The 16,393-nt window shown below is 42.0% G+C and overlaps 5 protein-coding genes across 5 annotated transcripts; 3 read left to right on the top strand and 2 right to left on the bottom strand.

Annotated features, from left to right (window-relative positions):
• Nucleotides 1–83: 83 nt before the first annotated feature.
• F5B22DRAFT_638173 (dehydrogenase/reductase) lies at nucleotides 84–1,049 on the bottom strand (the record flags this gene model as incomplete). Its single annotated transcript, XM_047977551.1, has 1 exon — nucleotides 84–1,049. The coding sequence occupies one exon, from the start codon at nucleotides 1,047–1,049 to the stop codon at nucleotides 84–86; it is 966 nt and encodes a 321-aa protein (XP_047828118.1).
• A 1,804-nt stretch (nucleotides 1,050–2,853) lies between these two features.
• On the top strand, nucleotides 2,854–4,884 carry F5B22DRAFT_649197 (uncharacterized protein; the record flags this gene model as incomplete). Its single annotated transcript, XM_047979136.1, has 3 exons — nucleotides 2,854–3,458; nucleotides 3,521–3,687; nucleotides 3,740–4,884. The coding sequence occupies 3 exons, from the start codon at nucleotides 2,854–2,856 to the stop codon at nucleotides 4,882–4,884; spliced, it is 1,917 nt and encodes a 638-aa protein (XP_047828117.1).
• Nucleotides 4,885–6,802: 1,918 nt separating this feature from the next.
• Nucleotides 6,803–8,805, bottom strand: F5B22DRAFT_617850 (uncharacterized protein). The gene is made up of 3 exons (XM_047975647.1): nucleotides 7,946–8,805; nucleotides 6,881–7,885; nucleotides 6,803–6,821 (listed from the first exon to the last, which is right to left on the bottom strand). Exons 1-3 carry the CDS (start codon nucleotides 8,613–8,615, stop codon nucleotides 6,811–6,813), a joined length of 1,686 nt encoding a protein of 561 aa, XP_047828116.1. The 5' UTR covers nucleotides 8,616–8,805; the 3' UTR covers nucleotides 6,803–6,810.
• A 116-nt stretch (nucleotides 8,806–8,921) lies between these two features.
• On the top strand, nucleotides 8,922–10,495 carry F5B22DRAFT_617848 (GPR1/FUN34/yaaH family-domain-containing protein). The gene is made up of 5 exons (XM_047975646.1): nucleotides 8,922–9,402; nucleotides 9,461–9,551; nucleotides 9,601–9,665; nucleotides 9,723–9,983; nucleotides 10,052–10,495. The coding sequence occupies exons 1-5, from the start codon at nucleotides 9,228–9,230 to the stop codon at nucleotides 10,273–10,275; spliced, it is 816 nt and encodes a 271-aa protein (XP_047828115.1). The 5' UTR covers nucleotides 8,922–9,227; the 3' UTR covers nucleotides 10,276–10,495.
• A 278-nt stretch (nucleotides 10,496–10,773) lies between these two features.
• F5B22DRAFT_617844 (uncharacterized protein) lies at nucleotides 10,774–13,862 on the top strand (the record flags this gene model as incomplete). The annotated part of the gene is made up of 3 exons (XM_047975645.1): nucleotides 10,774–11,086; nucleotides 11,170–11,999; nucleotides 12,112–13,862. Coding segments are annotated over exons 1-3 (2,528 nt in total), but the record flags the coding sequence as incomplete, so codon positions are not given.
• Nucleotides 13,863–16,393: the final 2,531 nt, after the last annotated feature.

Below are 16,393 nucleotides of genomic sequence, written 5' to 3'. Positions count from 1 at the left end.
TACCTATCCTACTCAGCGTGTAGCTTGGGACATTTTCATTGCTTTGCAATCTCTATTCTTACGATCTTATACTGCAACTAAAATTACCTCAATTGTTCAAAGTGTGCCGCCTCAGCCTCATCCTGCGCGCAATACTTGACGGTCCATTGCCACAAGTCCTCAATCTTCTTCTCGTCATAACTATCCTTGCTTGAACAGATCTCTTTTGTACCCTCAAAGTACTTCCCAGAGATCCCTTCAGTCCCAGGCGAGATAGCTAAACGAGCTAGCGAAGCACCCGATTCTTCTGGCCTGTGGATGTTGTCAGTGAAGGTGACCCTCAGCACCGGCGTGATCTTGGGCATGACTTTGTCCCATGCCCAACGCATCAATGGACTGGCTTCACGCGCAAGCCCCGTACCTGGCATGAGACCAGGGTCGAAAGCGTTGACGGTGATACTGCGATCCGGAACTTTCTCGCTGAGTCGCTTATGCAAAGCGTATGTCCACAAGATATTGGCAAGCTTGGCGTTAGCGTAGTGTCGGCGGCCCGGCCCTTCTGCAATCGCTGGTGGCGGATGAGCTAGTTCTTCGCCCGTTGTGTAAATAGCAACGGGCAAGCCGCTGTTGATAGCGGGATCATGGGTTCCGCTGGAGGTGATTACTATCCTCGCATTCTGTGCAAGATGAGAGCAGATGAGATGGAACAGGAGAGCGTGGCCGACATGGGTGATGGCGAAGGTAGCCTCGAGACCTTCAGGTGTATAAACTATCTTGCCCGGAAACTGCAGAGCAGCATTGAGGCAGAGTGCTTGGACGGGAGGGTGATTCTTGGCCGACCAATTCCTTGCGAAGTCGCGAACGCTCTTCGAACTTGACAAGTCAAGGGGCATGAAAACTGTATTGCTCTGCTTTAAGGCTTCGTTGATTGATTCAGCTGCATGTTCTCGATCAGATCTTGAACAAACTACAACAAGCCAATCCGGATGTTGACGGGCAATGGTCATGGCAGCATGATAACCAAGGTTCATAGTACCGCCAGTGACAATGGCGGAACGCGTATAAGACATCTTGGTATGTAGTATGGGACGTAACGAAGGTAGTTTAAGGATTCAAGAGAACGTATATGATCAACTGCAAAAGCGAGACGTTGGCTACATTTGACAATAGCGCATAATACGAGTTATGGGATTGAAGTTTGATGGTTGTTGTTGTGTAGGCTTGGAGTGATGGGTGATATAATGAAGTGGCGATTTTGATCTTCTTGTTCATTGCGCATCAGTCACCTTTTATGCTTCGAGAAATGGTTCGACATTTGTCCGAACGTTCATACACTACATTGCTAATAATCTATTCGTATGCGACTTCTCTCGTGAGCTACGTTATCCCCTCTAACTTCTGGCCCGTCGTAGCTCTTTAAGTCCGAGCCTGGGTAAGATCTGAAATGTGAGAAGTCGGGCTCCGTGTGCCGCCGGGTGCCCACTAATTTTGCGCGCAACCCGCGGACTCCAGGCTTTAATGCCGGACAATCATGGGATATAAGCATCGCCAAGTATCGTTAGCTACATAAATGCCTCCCTCAACAAGCCAATGCTGAGGACCTGACCCGTACTCGATGATTTGAACAAGAGGAGAGTCTCCTTTTATGAAGATAAGCCCGCGCGTCACACACACACACACACGGAGAGAGATATATATAGAGGGGGCAAGTGGCTCTACTAGGTATGTCGCTATCTGCCATACCAATTTGTATCGAATAGGGCGCGTGCGCAGAGATCAATCCGGCTGCCAGTGTCAGCAGCGTTCGACAAAGAGTGCTGGCGGCATTTTTCAAGAGACGATGATCGCAACCATAGGGCTGTCATAGTTTCAAGAAAATCCTAAGGTGGTGCGCCACCGATCTGAAGCAACCCGTGGCTCGTTTGGGCTACGTAGGTAGTAAGACCAGCACAGAAAAGAAAGCAAAATGCGGCGTCTTAGCGCTTACCCCTAGGCGATAATTGAGGTCTTGACGAGCCAACTATGCCATGCTTTATTGCGCACGCGTATTCGACCCTGTCACACCTTCTAGAACGGACAAGGCACCCATTATCCGTCTAGATGATCTAGGCCGTTCAGGATCACTTTCTTCTATCATCCGAGTTGAGAATGATGACGATATGCAGCTTCAGCTGATTAGCCTCCAGGACGGGGCTCTCCTAAGCTCTATTAATACCACCCAGCTGCCTATACCGAATTCCCTTACAGCATAGATAAGGGCGGACCTACACCCAGTCAAAATAGAAAGCGTACACATCCAAGAAGATGGTCGGATTGCCAAGCTCCTCTTAACAACGCCGTAGGCCTCATCTGCGTAAGATACTTGAGCCGAAATCTTCGTGCGCGACCGAGCGAAAACAGGCTTTGGACAGTCGAGGGGTCACACAACTCGGAGGGTTATAATCACGGCATGGTCCGCCGTCCAATGTCGCATTGTGACCCCATCTAGAACGCTGGCGAGCCAACAGCAACAACGAGCTGTGATCAGCATAATCGTAATCCACACCTCAAGAGTACGATGTAAGCTGTACGCTGCGCTAAATATATCATCGACGCCAGCGATAGAGAGAGCTGTTGATTCGACATGCAGTAGTGACACACTCTCTTCTGGTGCCAAGTGCGACTGGACGAATGCGGTTGGGTGGCGTACACAGCCTGCTGCCAACACGTCGGACTTCCTTTGGGAAATGTTGTTAGCGTGATAATCGAAGGTCTTGTGAAATATAATATCAGGATGCCTTAAGGCAGTTCTTTGCCGTTCCGCTTCGCGGGGTGGTGGCCGTTGCAGCTTTTTCCGTTTCAGTGAAGCGCGAGAGCCCATTCTCCAGGTTGACCATGGCGTACACTCATGTTGATGGAGAGTATTTCATATACAATAATCAGGGACAGGTGATCTCGCCAAACCATCCATACATCTCCCCTACACAAGGCGGCCAATTGAACGCACAGAAATCCGAGTTTCAAGAGATTTCGTCGTACCATGCGTACCCCAGCAGCTCCCCGAACTATCCCTCGCATCATCGTGGATGGAGCGAAAGTACGACATCGACTCATATTTCCTCAGGGAAACCTTTCTTACCATCTAGTTCAAGCTCTATAAAGAAAAGCTTCACCTTGAATACTGGCGGCTCATGGATCCCGGAGATCATCTCTGTGGTCATTGCCTTTGGAGCTGTTGGGTCGATGATAGGGGTCTTGGCAAAGTTCAACGGACATGCACTTCCGGAATGGCCCTACTATATCACACTCAACGCTCTTATCGCCGTATTGGCGGCTGTGACGGCCTCGGCGATGAACATGTCGCTGCAGAATAGTATGAGCCAGCTCAAATGGGTTCGATTCAAGAAGTCGAGAACGCGACTCTCTGACATGGAAGTGTACGATGAGGCGAGCCGCGGCATTTGGGGAGCGATGAAGCTCTTGTTCACATATCGTGGAAGGTAAGAGTGTCCCATTACTAGTTTGACATCATAGCACATGGTAATGACACTGAGCTACTTAGCCTGCTTGGCTCGTTTGGAGCATTTGTCTCTATCATTGTCCTGCTACTGGGCCCCTTTGCTCAACAAATTGTTGTGTATCAGACGAGGGAAGCAGAGAGCCTCGAAGGAGCCAGTGTCTCCCGAGCACTTAATTATACCGGCGCTTTACCTGGAACAAGTTCTTCAAGTCAGTTGTTCCCTGGACTCGAGATTGCATTCATGGCTGACTAGCGTGCTAGCTGGTTTCGTGCCCATTTTACCCCTGAAGTCAGCTGTCTATAACGGGCTCTTCGCTGAAAATGGTCGTCCTGAGGCGTCGCTCGCTTTTGATTGTCAAAGTGGGAATTGTACTTTTGATCCTTATGACACACTCGGCGTATGTGCTCAATGTGTCGATCTAACACCGTTTATCCAAGAATACTGTGCCGCAGGAAGGGCTTCTGGAAATTGTGGGTGGCAGGTACCTCAGGGTGCCGAACTGGCCGACAGCACAGAGGTCTTCAGCATGACGTCTCAGATACCAAGTGCACGAGGCGACCAGCCACATTCATCAATCGTGCGTCTTATTTTCATGGGCACTGAAGCATACAACGGGCGCGCTGGTGAGGTCAACCCGTGGGCACGACAGTGTACGTTGTCGGCATGTGTACAAACACTTGAGACTACGATCTCGAACGGTGTTCTGGATGAGAAGACAGTGGATATCCGGACAAATACTACCGTCCTCGATAATACTGATCTGAACGATGGCTATGACCATAATGTCTATGTTGATGGCAAAGACGGAACGCAGTACAAGCTTAGTATCGAGGCAATGCTGGCCATGCGTGGATGGTTCTCTACATTGTTCACTAACGGGTCCGCCTCTCGCAGTACTTCGGCTTACAACCGCACCATCACGGACAACAGCGTCGTAGTAAATCTCACAGTGGGCATATCGAGCGGCGAGACATTCTTCGACTCTGACATTGTGACAGCGTTCTACTGGAATTACTATGAATACGCCAATGGTCTCGATCTTCTCGTTAATGACACAGCGACGTCAATGACAGTTGCTTTCCGTAGCTTCTCGGGCGCTGCACCGGTTTCTGGTCGTGCGGTGTACACAGAATCGTATGTGCAGGTGCGCTGGAGCTTCGCTATCGTGCCCATCTTCGTCGTTATTGGCGCTGCCATATTCCTTCTTGCGATGATTTACCAGTCTAGAAAGTCGGCCACTCAAGTATGGAAGAGTAGCGCGCTGGCAATGTTGTTCCACGGCCTTGACGAGAATGCCAAGAATCACTTCATGCATGCTAGGAGCTTACAGGAGCAGAACGCTCAGGCACGCGCTACGAAGGTCCAGCTCGAAGAGTCAGATGATATTACCCTTTTAAGGATGTAGGTATTTTAATAGTTGTTTATATATGTATCTCTTCTATCAGTGTTCTTCAGGGGTATATTTTCAACTCTACTGAACAAAACCACATGTCATGCTTTAGCATTCATTGTAGTGTCACATCAAGATCTCAAGAATGAAACTATATTCTCACTTGACTTATACAGCAGCATGTCAGCTAGTCATAGCACTGTTTAGAATATGGCTCTTTCTAATGTGTCTAACATCACACACTCTTTATCTCAAGCCTTGAATACCGTAGGTTGCCACCCGCCGAGAATATTGGCAGGATTCATGTACCCGGCGATGATACGCTTGCCCTCTGGCCATGTTAGTGGCCTGGAAATATTCAGTCTTTGAGATGCATCAACCGACCGGCCTTGTCAGCCCGTGGTGTTGAATTCCAATAATTTCACGCAACTACTATCGAATGGAGGCCCCTATACAGGGCCCCAACCCTCGGGAGCAATTCCATCCGCCTTCGTACTGATCAGCACCACCTTAGCATATTGCCATGCATTCTTAGAACTGTTCGTGTCCATATTACTGGCCCGAGTGATTTGATTGTACTACGTAGTCAGTATACGCTAGCCTACCTCAAGACTGTGTCCCCGGTACCTGTCAACATGCTATCAGTGATGTAGGTTGTGCCCCAAGTCGTCAACGCATCACCCGCACCTTTGAGTGTCACGTGATCCAGAATAATCCGCGCACTATCGACGAGCAGGGCTCTGGCCGCAGATCGTGAGATTTGTCTTGTCGGCATTAGGTAGATCACTGGTCTCACAGCTGCCATATGCTTGTCTCATTACCAATGGATGCTTGACACGCTGCCAATAAAGAACTGCTCGATTTTAGAACAAGACAGTCTTCTGGGCAGCTTGCGGTACGAACCATTTTTCTTTTTTTTCTTCCGTTTCTTGCATTCAACACTTCATTACCCCGTGACTCTCCACGGCCTGTATGGGCTACCTATTCGTTTGTCACTTGTCAAACACAATGTCGCCAATTAAATTGTATAGAATGACCCCGCGTTTAGGAGCATCATGAAGTGCTTGACAGGTGACATCACATACAGCTTCTAAGCTGATGAAAGAATCTAGAACGTAAGATCAGGTGGAGAAAGCACACCGATCCTCTAATGCCCCAGTCTCCAATACCACCATGTCTTCTCCGCCAAAGATCTCGCGCGATGATTATGAGTTTCACTATACATCTTCCTCTCAGTCCTGGAAGACCTATATCGGGACTAGCTTCCTAACACTCGGAATATTTATCTTACACATGGCGATCTTACCATAGATAATATCACTAACCTATATCGTTAGACAAGCATGGCGCTTATCACATTGCCAGCATCATAGACTGGGAGAAAGCGGGATGGTATCCTGAGTACTAGGAGCACTTTAAGGTATATTATGGCGTTGAGACTCACCACAAATGGCGCACTAAAGGATTGGCAGACAAAGTGATGGAACCGTTCGAAGATGAGTTCACATCTCGAACATCAAAAACGACGCCGTTAGACGTTCAAGCGGTCTAACGGTTATTATATAGCCCCACCTGCGTTCGACATCACAGCTATTGCAGAGTATTCTCTGTGGCGGAATCTATAACTCTTTGGCGATGACATTCAAGGGACTGTCAAATGGCTGTTGATAAGTAAGGCTGGAGGCCGTTATTGATGTCATCGTAGCTAGGGGCACTTGTCTATTGCGTACTAAGTTGAAAGAGCATTCCACCAGGTTGGCTATGGTGCATCAAACCTCGCCATCTCGAAACAGCCCTGCCTCACGCCCCTTTATCTGCAACGCGAGCAATCTAGAGTAGTACCGACACATGGCCAAATTTCCACCATGGAACCAAAACCCCGGGTGCCCGCTCCGTTGCCAGATGGTTCTAATTTCCCCTTCACCATTAAAGCCCCAAACATCACCAACGCGGTCCGCAATCTTGTCCCCAAACATTATTCGTGTCTGAGTCCTCATGTTCTGATACCCAGTGGCGAAAACGATCTCATCGGCTTCCAATTCGGTGCCATCTTCAAATCGAAGCCCGCGTGGAAGTACTTGGTCAATTTCTTGCCCTTGCTTGACTTTGATCTTGCCGTCCGCAATGAGCTGAGATGCCCCGACGTCGATATAATAGCCACCACCACGCTGGAAGTATTTGAAGAAGAGGCCGGCGCCATCGGGGCCACGGTCTACCTTGAATCCAGCTCTATCCAACCCTGCGAGAACTTCCTTGTCGCATTCGGCTTGTTGTTCCGCAATCTTGATCTGAATAGCCTTTAAGACGGATGTCGGTAGGCCATGAAGTAATATGTCAGCGTCGTCCACCGGCGGTCCATCCTCTGAATAGATTCCCTTCAGGGCAATCTCCGTGATGGCCTTGGATGACACAACATGAGTACTGGATCGTTGGACAATAGTGACATCATAACCTTTTTCCAAAAAGTCCTGCGCAATATCATGGGCCGAGTTGCAAGAACCAACCACGATAGCCTTCTTGCCATGGCTGTTCTCCGTAGCTCCAGGGAACTCGGACGAGTGACACAGGCGATCACCTTTGAAATTTTCGACACCTTTCATGGACGGCTGATTTTTCTTGCCAGAGTGTCCAGTAGCTTGAATGATGTGACGAGGGTGAAAAGTCCGGATGTCACTTGTGCCGTCTTCGCGCTTTCGGTTGACGACTACAGTCCAGATCTGTTTGTCCTCGCTCCATTCGGTGTAAACAAGTTCCGTCCTTGTCCACACATTGAGTTCGAGGATAGTGGCGTAAGACTCAAAGAACTGAGCTAGTTTGTCTTTTGGCGTGAAGATGGGCCATTGTGCGGGGAAGTTGAGATATGGTAGATGATCATACCAGACTGGATCGTGCAGGACGAGTTGGTGATAGCGCTTTCGCCAGTTGTCACCCACGCGCTCATTTTGATCTATAACAAGGGTATCTACATCAAGCGCTTTAAGCCTCGCCGCGGCCGTTAATCCAGCTTGACCAGCACCTAGAAATCGAAGCATTAGAAGATGATTAGAACTAAATTTCTCTCGTGCGCGTAACATACCAATCACTAGGACGGCCGGCTCGTTCCCAGCGTCGATATTAGCCTCAGCCGCTCTCTTCTCCGCCCAGTTCTTTCTACCAGGTTTGCCGCCGTGTTCAGCACCTTTGGCTCGACGATGATTGGTTACCTCCTCATGTCCGCTGAGCTCATTGAGTCTGGTGTATAATGTGAATATCTTCCACTGGCCCCCTTGCTCCACAAGACGCATGAGACCAACACCTGCTCCAAGAACAGTGGTCGTTTTGATGAAGAATTGAACACCGCTGACGTTCCCAGTTGCATCGACGGGAACGATCTTTGGGCTTTTGACTGCTGTGCTGGCGTCGACATCTAAAGATTTTAGTCGAAACCCGTCCCTGGTTTCTGCACAACTCTGCAGAAATTCAAGTATACGTGAAGGCGTCTGAATAGTACGGAAGGCCCACGAAAGAGCAAGGTGGTCACGCCAATGGCTATCTTCTGCAAAAAGACTCGATATAGCCGAATAGTCTTGCTTGTTCAGTGCTTTGTTGAAGCTTTCCACCAGATTGGAGGCTATCTTGGAGGGGTCGAGATCCTCGATGTATTTTGTTGGATTAGGGAATTTGGCGACCTTGATGTTGACGGACCCCGGCACACATCGCATGTGTGAGGGGACAGGCTGAACAGATTCAACTTGGACGGTGGCCATGATGTCGATAACAATGATGAGAATGATGTTTGGCAGTTAGATGTGTAAATGTTCGAATTGTATTTAGGAATGTCAATGTGTTAAGTAATTGTGCTCTTTGCTCTCAATTCATGTGTCTTACTATTCTCCTCCAGATGATCCCGTATTATCTCCATATTGGAAGTATTCATGGGCGATCCCTAGATGGAGGCTCTGAAAACTGCGGAGGCGCGGCTATTGCCGCGCGCGGACCCGATCGTTAGAGCGGAGCCGCTTGATGGCGCTGTCGTGTGATCGGCGGTCGGACCCGATCACTCCACCTGTTCAAGACAGTCGAAACCTATCGGGCCAATGGAGCTGTTGAAATACTTTATTAGATCTATTACTTCTGAAACTCTTCAAATTAACCAATGTCAGTTTAGCTCGATACCCCGCAAGAATCTAGATTACATTTCCCCAGAGTACACTAAGGAGTCAGAAGTCCGGGGTTCTGTCCGGGGTTCCGCCGCTGCTTCGAACAAGGGGGGGGGAATTCTACTATATGTTCAAGATGCCTGTGATCCTAAACTTCGTTCCTGGCAGGTCACGTTTGTTATTTTATTGATCTTCTAACCTATTACCACTTGAAACACTATGTCTGACCGAGACTTCAAGATCGAGAGCGAGCATCGTGACGAGATGCTAGAGCGTGTTAAAACAACAGGCGCCATCTCCATGCCCCCCGAGCTTTTTGAGCAACTCTACCTGGCGCCTAAAAACCACGTCAGTGGACAACTCCGTCATACCTTTGGTAACCCGACACCTATAGGTCAGTCAAACTAAGTCCTCACATCACAGGTTTAGTCAGAAACTAACTGCACTAAAAGCTTTGAGTGGGTTCCTACTGTGCTCGACGCCCCTCTCCATGATCTTACTTGAGTGGCAAGGGGCAGGCGGATTCGGTGGTGGCGCAAATGTGTAAGATAAGCCCTTGGGTATAGAACTTCATAACTAAGGTGTAGTTTAGCGGCTCATACTTTTTCCTTGGTGGTCTTCTCGTCCTTCTTGGAGGAATTGGCGAGTGGATTCTGGGTAAATCAACACTGACGCATTCATATCTATTTTCATCATGCTGACGCTTACTTCGAGGCAATACCTTTCCAGCTACTGTGTTCTTGACATTCGGAGGCTTCTGGCTTACCTTCGGTGCCACTATTGTACCTGGATATGGAGCTTACGCCCTCTACTCGACATCTGGGGTTGCTGCGCAAGGGTTGGATGAGGCGCAGTTTTACGCAACATTTTCCTTCTTCTTGGTGGCTATGACGTTGCTTTCTGCCGTATATACAGTTGCAAGCATACGGACGAATGTTGTGCTTTTCGTACTCTTACTCCTCCTCATCCCAACGTGTAAGAGAATCCTTTTTTTTTTTTTTGGACATGAATCAGAAGCGCAGATGAATAACATTTTGAAACAGTTGCGTGTCTCTCGGGTTCATTCTTCGCCGTGGCACAGGGTCTTCCTATGAAGGCGCAGAAATTACAGCATGTTGGAGCTGGGCTGTTGCTTGTAGTCTCCCTTCTAGGTTGGTACATCTTCGTGGCATTGATCCTTTCATGTGTTGAGTTCCCGTTCATGTTACCTCTTGGCGATCTGTCAACTGTCATTCCCCCACGGAAGGATGAAAGTCGAAAACAGTGATGATGATTACAATCGCAAGAATGTTACAAAGATAGAGTAAGCCAGCAAGGTAGGATAGTTGGGGCTTGGAATTGATTGATCACGCCTTGGATAACTACTGGAGGAGATAGTTGAGTCCAAGGCTGATAAAGTTGACTGCAATAATTAGCTTGCTTGTTCCCATTCTCTTCCTGTATTCTTAACATAGTGTATTTGTCGGACAGAAGTAGAAATATATACCGTTACTGTGTTCCGCAACACCTCTTATTCGCAGGCGCTAGATTTATGTAATAAGCTCTTGTGGAGCATGACAACGCATTAAGACCCAATGAGGTAGGTATTGACACCTCTGATCATGACCAATGTTTACTAAACCAATGGGTCTAGTTCTAACTTCGTACCCAATAAGATCGCTTTGTGGAGGATCTCTAGACAGTACTGTCTAGAGTAGCGCGGGTAGGCTATTACAAGAACGGTAGGATGTGCAGATTACTAGTTCATTGGCGTCACAACCCCATGGGGAGCGGCATCAAACCCCGCACGGGGAAGACTAGAACTGCATTGCGGTAATATGGAATGGGTCCTTCATTATACATGTTCCATTTCCGCACCTCCTTGTCCTTAATCTCCTGGAATAGCAGCCTAAGATTTGCTACTACTCAGCTCATTGCGGAGCCAGATTTTTCTCTATGAGCTCATATTCTCGTACGCCAGACAATGTCCTTTATGAGAGCCAGGCGTCAAAACCATTCATGCGACCAGTGCAGGAGAAGCAAGAAAGCCTGCGACGGCTACTTGGTCAATAATCGAGAAAGGCCGGGATTTTCTCTAGGTATGGCGGTGCAGCTTGCGAATAGTCGCTAGAGTTCCCTCTCATAATTTGGGAAGCTAACGTTACCTTGTTCTTGACCGCAGATCCCCAGGATGAAGTTCTCCCATGTTCTTACTGCGTTAAGACAAAGAAGCGATGCAGTTTGAACTTACATTGGACATCTCAAGGTGAAGGATCCCCCCCATCTGGGATGGGTGGCTTCTCAGACGAAATTGGGAGAATCGATAACCGAGACGATTGTATATCCACAAATTCAGGGGGCACATCGGGTTTGCTACCAACGCCCTCGCCAAATCATTGGGGCTTAAACTGGGACACCTCCCTTCCTAGATTGGGGGAGGCTGTATCAGAAGATATCTCACCACATCTTGATGCTGGTTCCAGTCAAGAAATAGACTTACGCACCGGAGCAGATAACTTCACACTGGGGAGTGGAACTGCGCTCATAAATCTTCCTCAATCAGCCGAAGATTACAGTTCCACTCATCTGGACTTGGATTCATATTCACAAGGCACAGATTTTGATCATCTCACAACCATCTCAGCAATATCTCACTCACACTCAATGCCCCTTAACTCCGGTTATTCGATGCAATCCGCACATCGTAGGAGAGAGATGCTAAGAAAGAACTACAGGACGCGTCGACGCAGCGGTAGTCAGCCTGAAAACCTTTCAACTTCAACTTCCCCCAATGGTCTTACCCAAAGAGTGATGATAAATTGTAACAACCATTTGATCACAGAAAACCTGCTTCAAATATATCATGACGTGCTCGAGAATAACCTCGAATGTTGGCTATCTGAGGATGTATGTCCGTACAAGATGAAATCGAGAAGGACTGAACTGCATCCAAATCCTGGCAGAGATGCGTCAACTACACCCGAACTAGGCGCAATGGGACTAAATTCAATAGTATGTATAAGTCTTCCATACCTGATTAATTCGTCTCCTGATGTCTTATCATCTAGCGAGTTCTCTCGATTTAAGTCTAGAGATCTTGACTAACAAGTTATCATGCACGCAGTATCATCGCGTTAAACACCTTGATCGAATCGCTCAATCGACAGGATTAATCCAACTCACCTACGCCGAAAACCAGGCTACTTCGAAAGCCCTAAATTTAGTTATAATGGCATTTGCTACTCAGTGGTCCCAGAGCCGTCGGCGAAGAGAGGATATATTTTCAGCCTCTCTAAACCCTATCGACCCAGCTGAGTCCGAAGACATGCCCGATGACTCTGCAGATGAATTCGAGGAAAGCCTTCAACACTCGCTTTGGGAACAAGCAAAGCAGGCACTTCTAGGTGTCGCGAATCTGGAATCGTACAGGGTCGTCTATGCTGAATTGATATTCGGTCTTATTCAAAGACCATGGACAACCACCAACTACTCTGGAACCAGCCTTCCAGGACCCCCGAGTAGCACCTTTACCGACATGAAACTGTCGTTGCCACAAATCATGGAAATCATATCCCAAGATGGACCTCCAGTATTCACAGAGAGAGCAAGTCGGAAAATGCAGGTCCTGAAATGCCACTTTGAATCAAATGAAGCAGGAGTCCTTAGATACAACAATGGGTTTCCCTCACAACAACAGAACCACGCTGTTTCAAAGGTTACTCTCGAAGAAAGAACTACAATCGGCCAGTTATATTGGCTTGCAGTCATGTTCGACACCGTCTCTTCGTCAATGAATGAGCGGCCTGTTGTTGTAGCAGACGAGGACTGCCAACATGAAGCTACGTATTGCTCATCTAATACAGTCGATCGACCAGTCAATTATCGTTGGGATCTTGAATTGTTCGCCGGGGACAACACTAGAAACCCCTCAACACTAATTTGGCCATGTCCATATGATTCGGCCATTCAGGCTGTTGCCAGATCAGCCGCTGTCAAAGTGTTACTTTTCAGATATGTCTCATATCTCCAGAAAGCCTTAAGGAAGCGAGAAAAAAGTTCCGAGATCGAGGAAATAATCATGGCCGCGATGCAGATATACAAATACTGGAACCTATCACATGGGGCCTTTTTCCGATCTTTGATTAAGAACTATGACTCTATTCCAGTGCGAATCAAGAGCTGGTTCCCATGCATCCATATCCCTTGGCACTTGGGAGCACTGATGCTTGCTGAACTAATTGAGTTCGTCGATCAAAATGGGCTCGGAATTGAAGAAAACAGCCTGAACCGTCTCAGTATTAACATGACAGTGAGAATTAAAAAGTCAAGTGCCCTGGAATTATCTGATCTTGCAAGAGTTACTACGCCTCGGGAAATCGGTAACATGCCCGCAGAACAACTACCGGGTTTCCATTTTGCTGTCAGCGAGGGCTCTATATTGACAGAGCCTTGGACTGTGTTGCTTGTCAGAGCATTCACCAAGGCATCTATATATCATCTGAGCGCGGCGGAGAACCTACGGAGACAGGAGTGGGATATCCTAGGCCAAGAAAGTGAGGAATACCGGGAGACCTTGACTCGGGCCAATACCTGCATAAAGGCGCTCTGGTTTTTAGGTAGGAAATCAGAGATGGCAAGGCGTCTTAGCAAGGTGCTAGGTAGAGTACTAAGGAGCCAAGGAGAAGAGTGTCAGAATAGGCGAGCTAGTTGATTGGAGGTTCATATTAGAATAGAGGACATATGTCAGAATAGGCGAGCCAGTTGATTGCAGGTGCAGAAGTGTATATATTGTTATTAAGCAAATTCTGCTCTACCCCTAAAGCGTATACTAATAATTTTATAAGGTAGATTTCCGGAATTAAAGGTATTTTAACTTACCCCTTATATTATATTATTTATTAATATATCCTTTATTTTAATATACCCCTTTAAGGTTAATTATTTTATAATTTACTTTAAATTTATTTTTTAAATTATTTTTATAATATTTAAATTTTTATTTTTTCTTTAAATAATTTATTTTTAAAGCTATTAAAGTTTTTTTAAATAATCTTTTTTTACTTTTATTTTAAAATATATATTTTTATATCTTTTAACTTTAATTAAATTATAAATTTAATTTATTTAATTATTAAAAGTACTTTTATAAATTTATTTATAATTATATTATTAATAAAAATATAAATAATATTTAAAGTTTTTTTTTAAACTTTTTATTATAATTAATAATTATATATATTTATATATTAAAGTTTAATTTTTAATATAAATATTTTTTTTTAAAAGTTTAATAATTTATTAATTATTATATTAAAGAATAATTTATTAATTATTTAAAGTAATTTTAAATTTTTTAATTAATTAATTAATAAATATAACTTTTTTATTAATTTATATTAAAATTAAAAGTTTAACTTTAATAATTAATATAATTATAATATTTTATTTATTTATCTTTTAATTAATAATTCTTTTAAATAGCTTTATAATATAAGTTTATAAACTTTTATAATTAATAATATTATTAATAAATAAAAAATTATTATTTCTTTTAAATTTAAAGGTATAATATTATATTTAAAGGTAATAATTTAAAGTTTAATTAACTTTATAATAATATTTTAAATTAAAATTTAAATTAAATTAAAAAAGTTTTAATATAAAAAATATAATATTTAAATATATAATTATTATAATATATATAATAAATTCTTTTTTTTTAATAAATATATATTTTATTAATTATAATTAATTTTTAATAAGGGAATAATTTTTAAATCTTTATAAAAATTAAATATTTCTTTTTTTTTTAAATTATTAAACTTATTAATTTTTTTAATATATAAAAATTAAAAAAGTTAAATTAACTTTTATTAATAATTTTTAATTATTTTAATTTTTAAAACTTATTAAAAGTTTTTTTTATTTATAAATTAATATTTAATTTTAAATTTTTAAATTAATTTTATTATAAAAGCTTTTTTATAACTTTAATAAATAAAAATAATATTATTATATATTTTAAATAAAAAAGTATAATTATTAACTTTTTTTATTATAAAAGGGAAAACTTTTTAAATTTATATAAAGCTTTTTAAAGCTATAAAAAAGTATTATTTTTTTTATACTTTAAAGGTATTTTTATATAAATTTTTTTATTTAATTTAATATTAATAAAAATATTAATTATATTATATTACTTTAATTTTAAATTAAATTTAACTATTATTATTATTAAGGTTTTAAATAATCTTTTTATTAATATAAAGGTATATATTTTTTTAATATTTAAATAAGGTTATTAATCTTTTTAAATTATTAATTAAGCTTTATATTTTATAAAATAATTATATTTATTAAACTTATATTATAAAGGGAGTTAAGGGGATAGCTGATAAGTAATAATAATAAATTAATAAACCTATACCCTTTTATTAAGAATTATAAAATAATATATAAAAAGCTTTAATTAATAAGTGTAAAAGGTAAAGTAATGTATATTCTTTAAGGTATATTATAATCTGTTTATTAAGTCTTAATTAGTTTAGCTTACGCCCGAGCAACCTATATCTTATATATATAAAAGCAATAAAAAAAATTAAAGTAAAGCATCCGCTATACTCTTTCTTTTATAATGTTTATACCCCTATTCTTAACCCTATTACAATATATATATTTATATATAATTAAAGGTAAATTTTTTATAAATAATCCTTTAATTACCTTTATATTATAAAGCTATTTTTTTATAACTTTTAAAGTATAGTTTCTTTATTATATAAAAACCTTTTTTTATAAAATATATATTTAAATTTTTATAAGTTTTAAATAATAAAAGTAGCTTTATTTTATAAATTTTTCTTTTAATTAATAACTTTTATTTAAAATTTTAATAATACTTTATATTAAAGTCTTTTATAATATTAAATATAGCTTTATTTATAAAGCTTATTTTTTTCTTTTAAAAATTAAAGTAATATTAAAAATAATTTACTATTTTAACTTTTTTTACTTTATTTATTAATATATTAATAAATAATTTTATAATATATAAATATTTTATATTAAATATAACTTTTTAATATCTTTTATATATTAAACCTATAATATAAAGTATTAAGGGTTTTTTTTAATTTTAAATTTATATTTATTAATAATTAATATAACTTTTATAAGGTAAATTATTTAATTAACTTCTTTAATTATAATATTAAAAAGATTTAATAAAAAAATAAAATTTAAAAATAAAGAATATAATATAAAAATAGCTTATATATAAAATTAATTAAATTTATAAATTATTTTAAAACTTTAGGGTTAGGGTTAGGGTTAGGGTTAGGGTTAGGGTTAGGGTTAGGGTTAGGGTTAGGGTTAGGGTTAGGGTTAGGGTTAGGGTTAGGGTTAGG

The sequence above is a fragment of the Xylaria bambusicola genome (genome assembly GCF_022495145.1).
Source record: "Xylaria bambusicola strain CBS 139988 unplaced genomic scaffold F5B22scaffold_41, whole genome shotgun sequence".
Taxonomy (NCBI): Eukaryota; Fungi; Ascomycota; class Sordariomycetes; order Xylariales; family Xylariaceae; genus Xylaria; species Xylaria bambusicola.
This window is presented reverse-complemented; position numbering and strand designations above follow the sequence as displayed.

What these genes read in the sequence shown, in the direction of transcription:
- F5B22DRAFT_617850 (XM_047975647.1), bottom strand. Translation starts at nt 8,615, where the DNA reads ATGGCCACCGTCCAAGTTGAATCTGTTCAGCCTGTCCCCTCACACATG. An exon ending in GCCGGCCGTCCTAGTGATTG is followed by an intron (nt 7,886 to 7,945) that starts GTATGTTACGCG and finishes TTCGATTTCTAG; the next exon opens with GTGCTGGTCAAGCTGGATTA.
- F5B22DRAFT_617848 (XM_047975646.1), top strand. Translation starts at nt 9,228, where the DNA reads ATGTCTGACCGAGACTTCAAGATCGAGAGCGAGCATCGTGACGAGATG. An exon ending in AATTGGCGAGTGGATTCTGG is followed by an intron (nt 9,666 to 9,722) that starts GTAAATCAACAC and finishes GCTTACTTCGAG; the next exon opens with GCAATACCTTTCCAGCTACT. An exon ending in ACTCCTCCTCATCCCAACGT is followed by an intron (nt 9,984 to 10,051) that starts GTAAGAGAATCC and finishes ATTTTGAAACAG; the next exon opens with TTGCGTGTCTCTCGGGTTCA.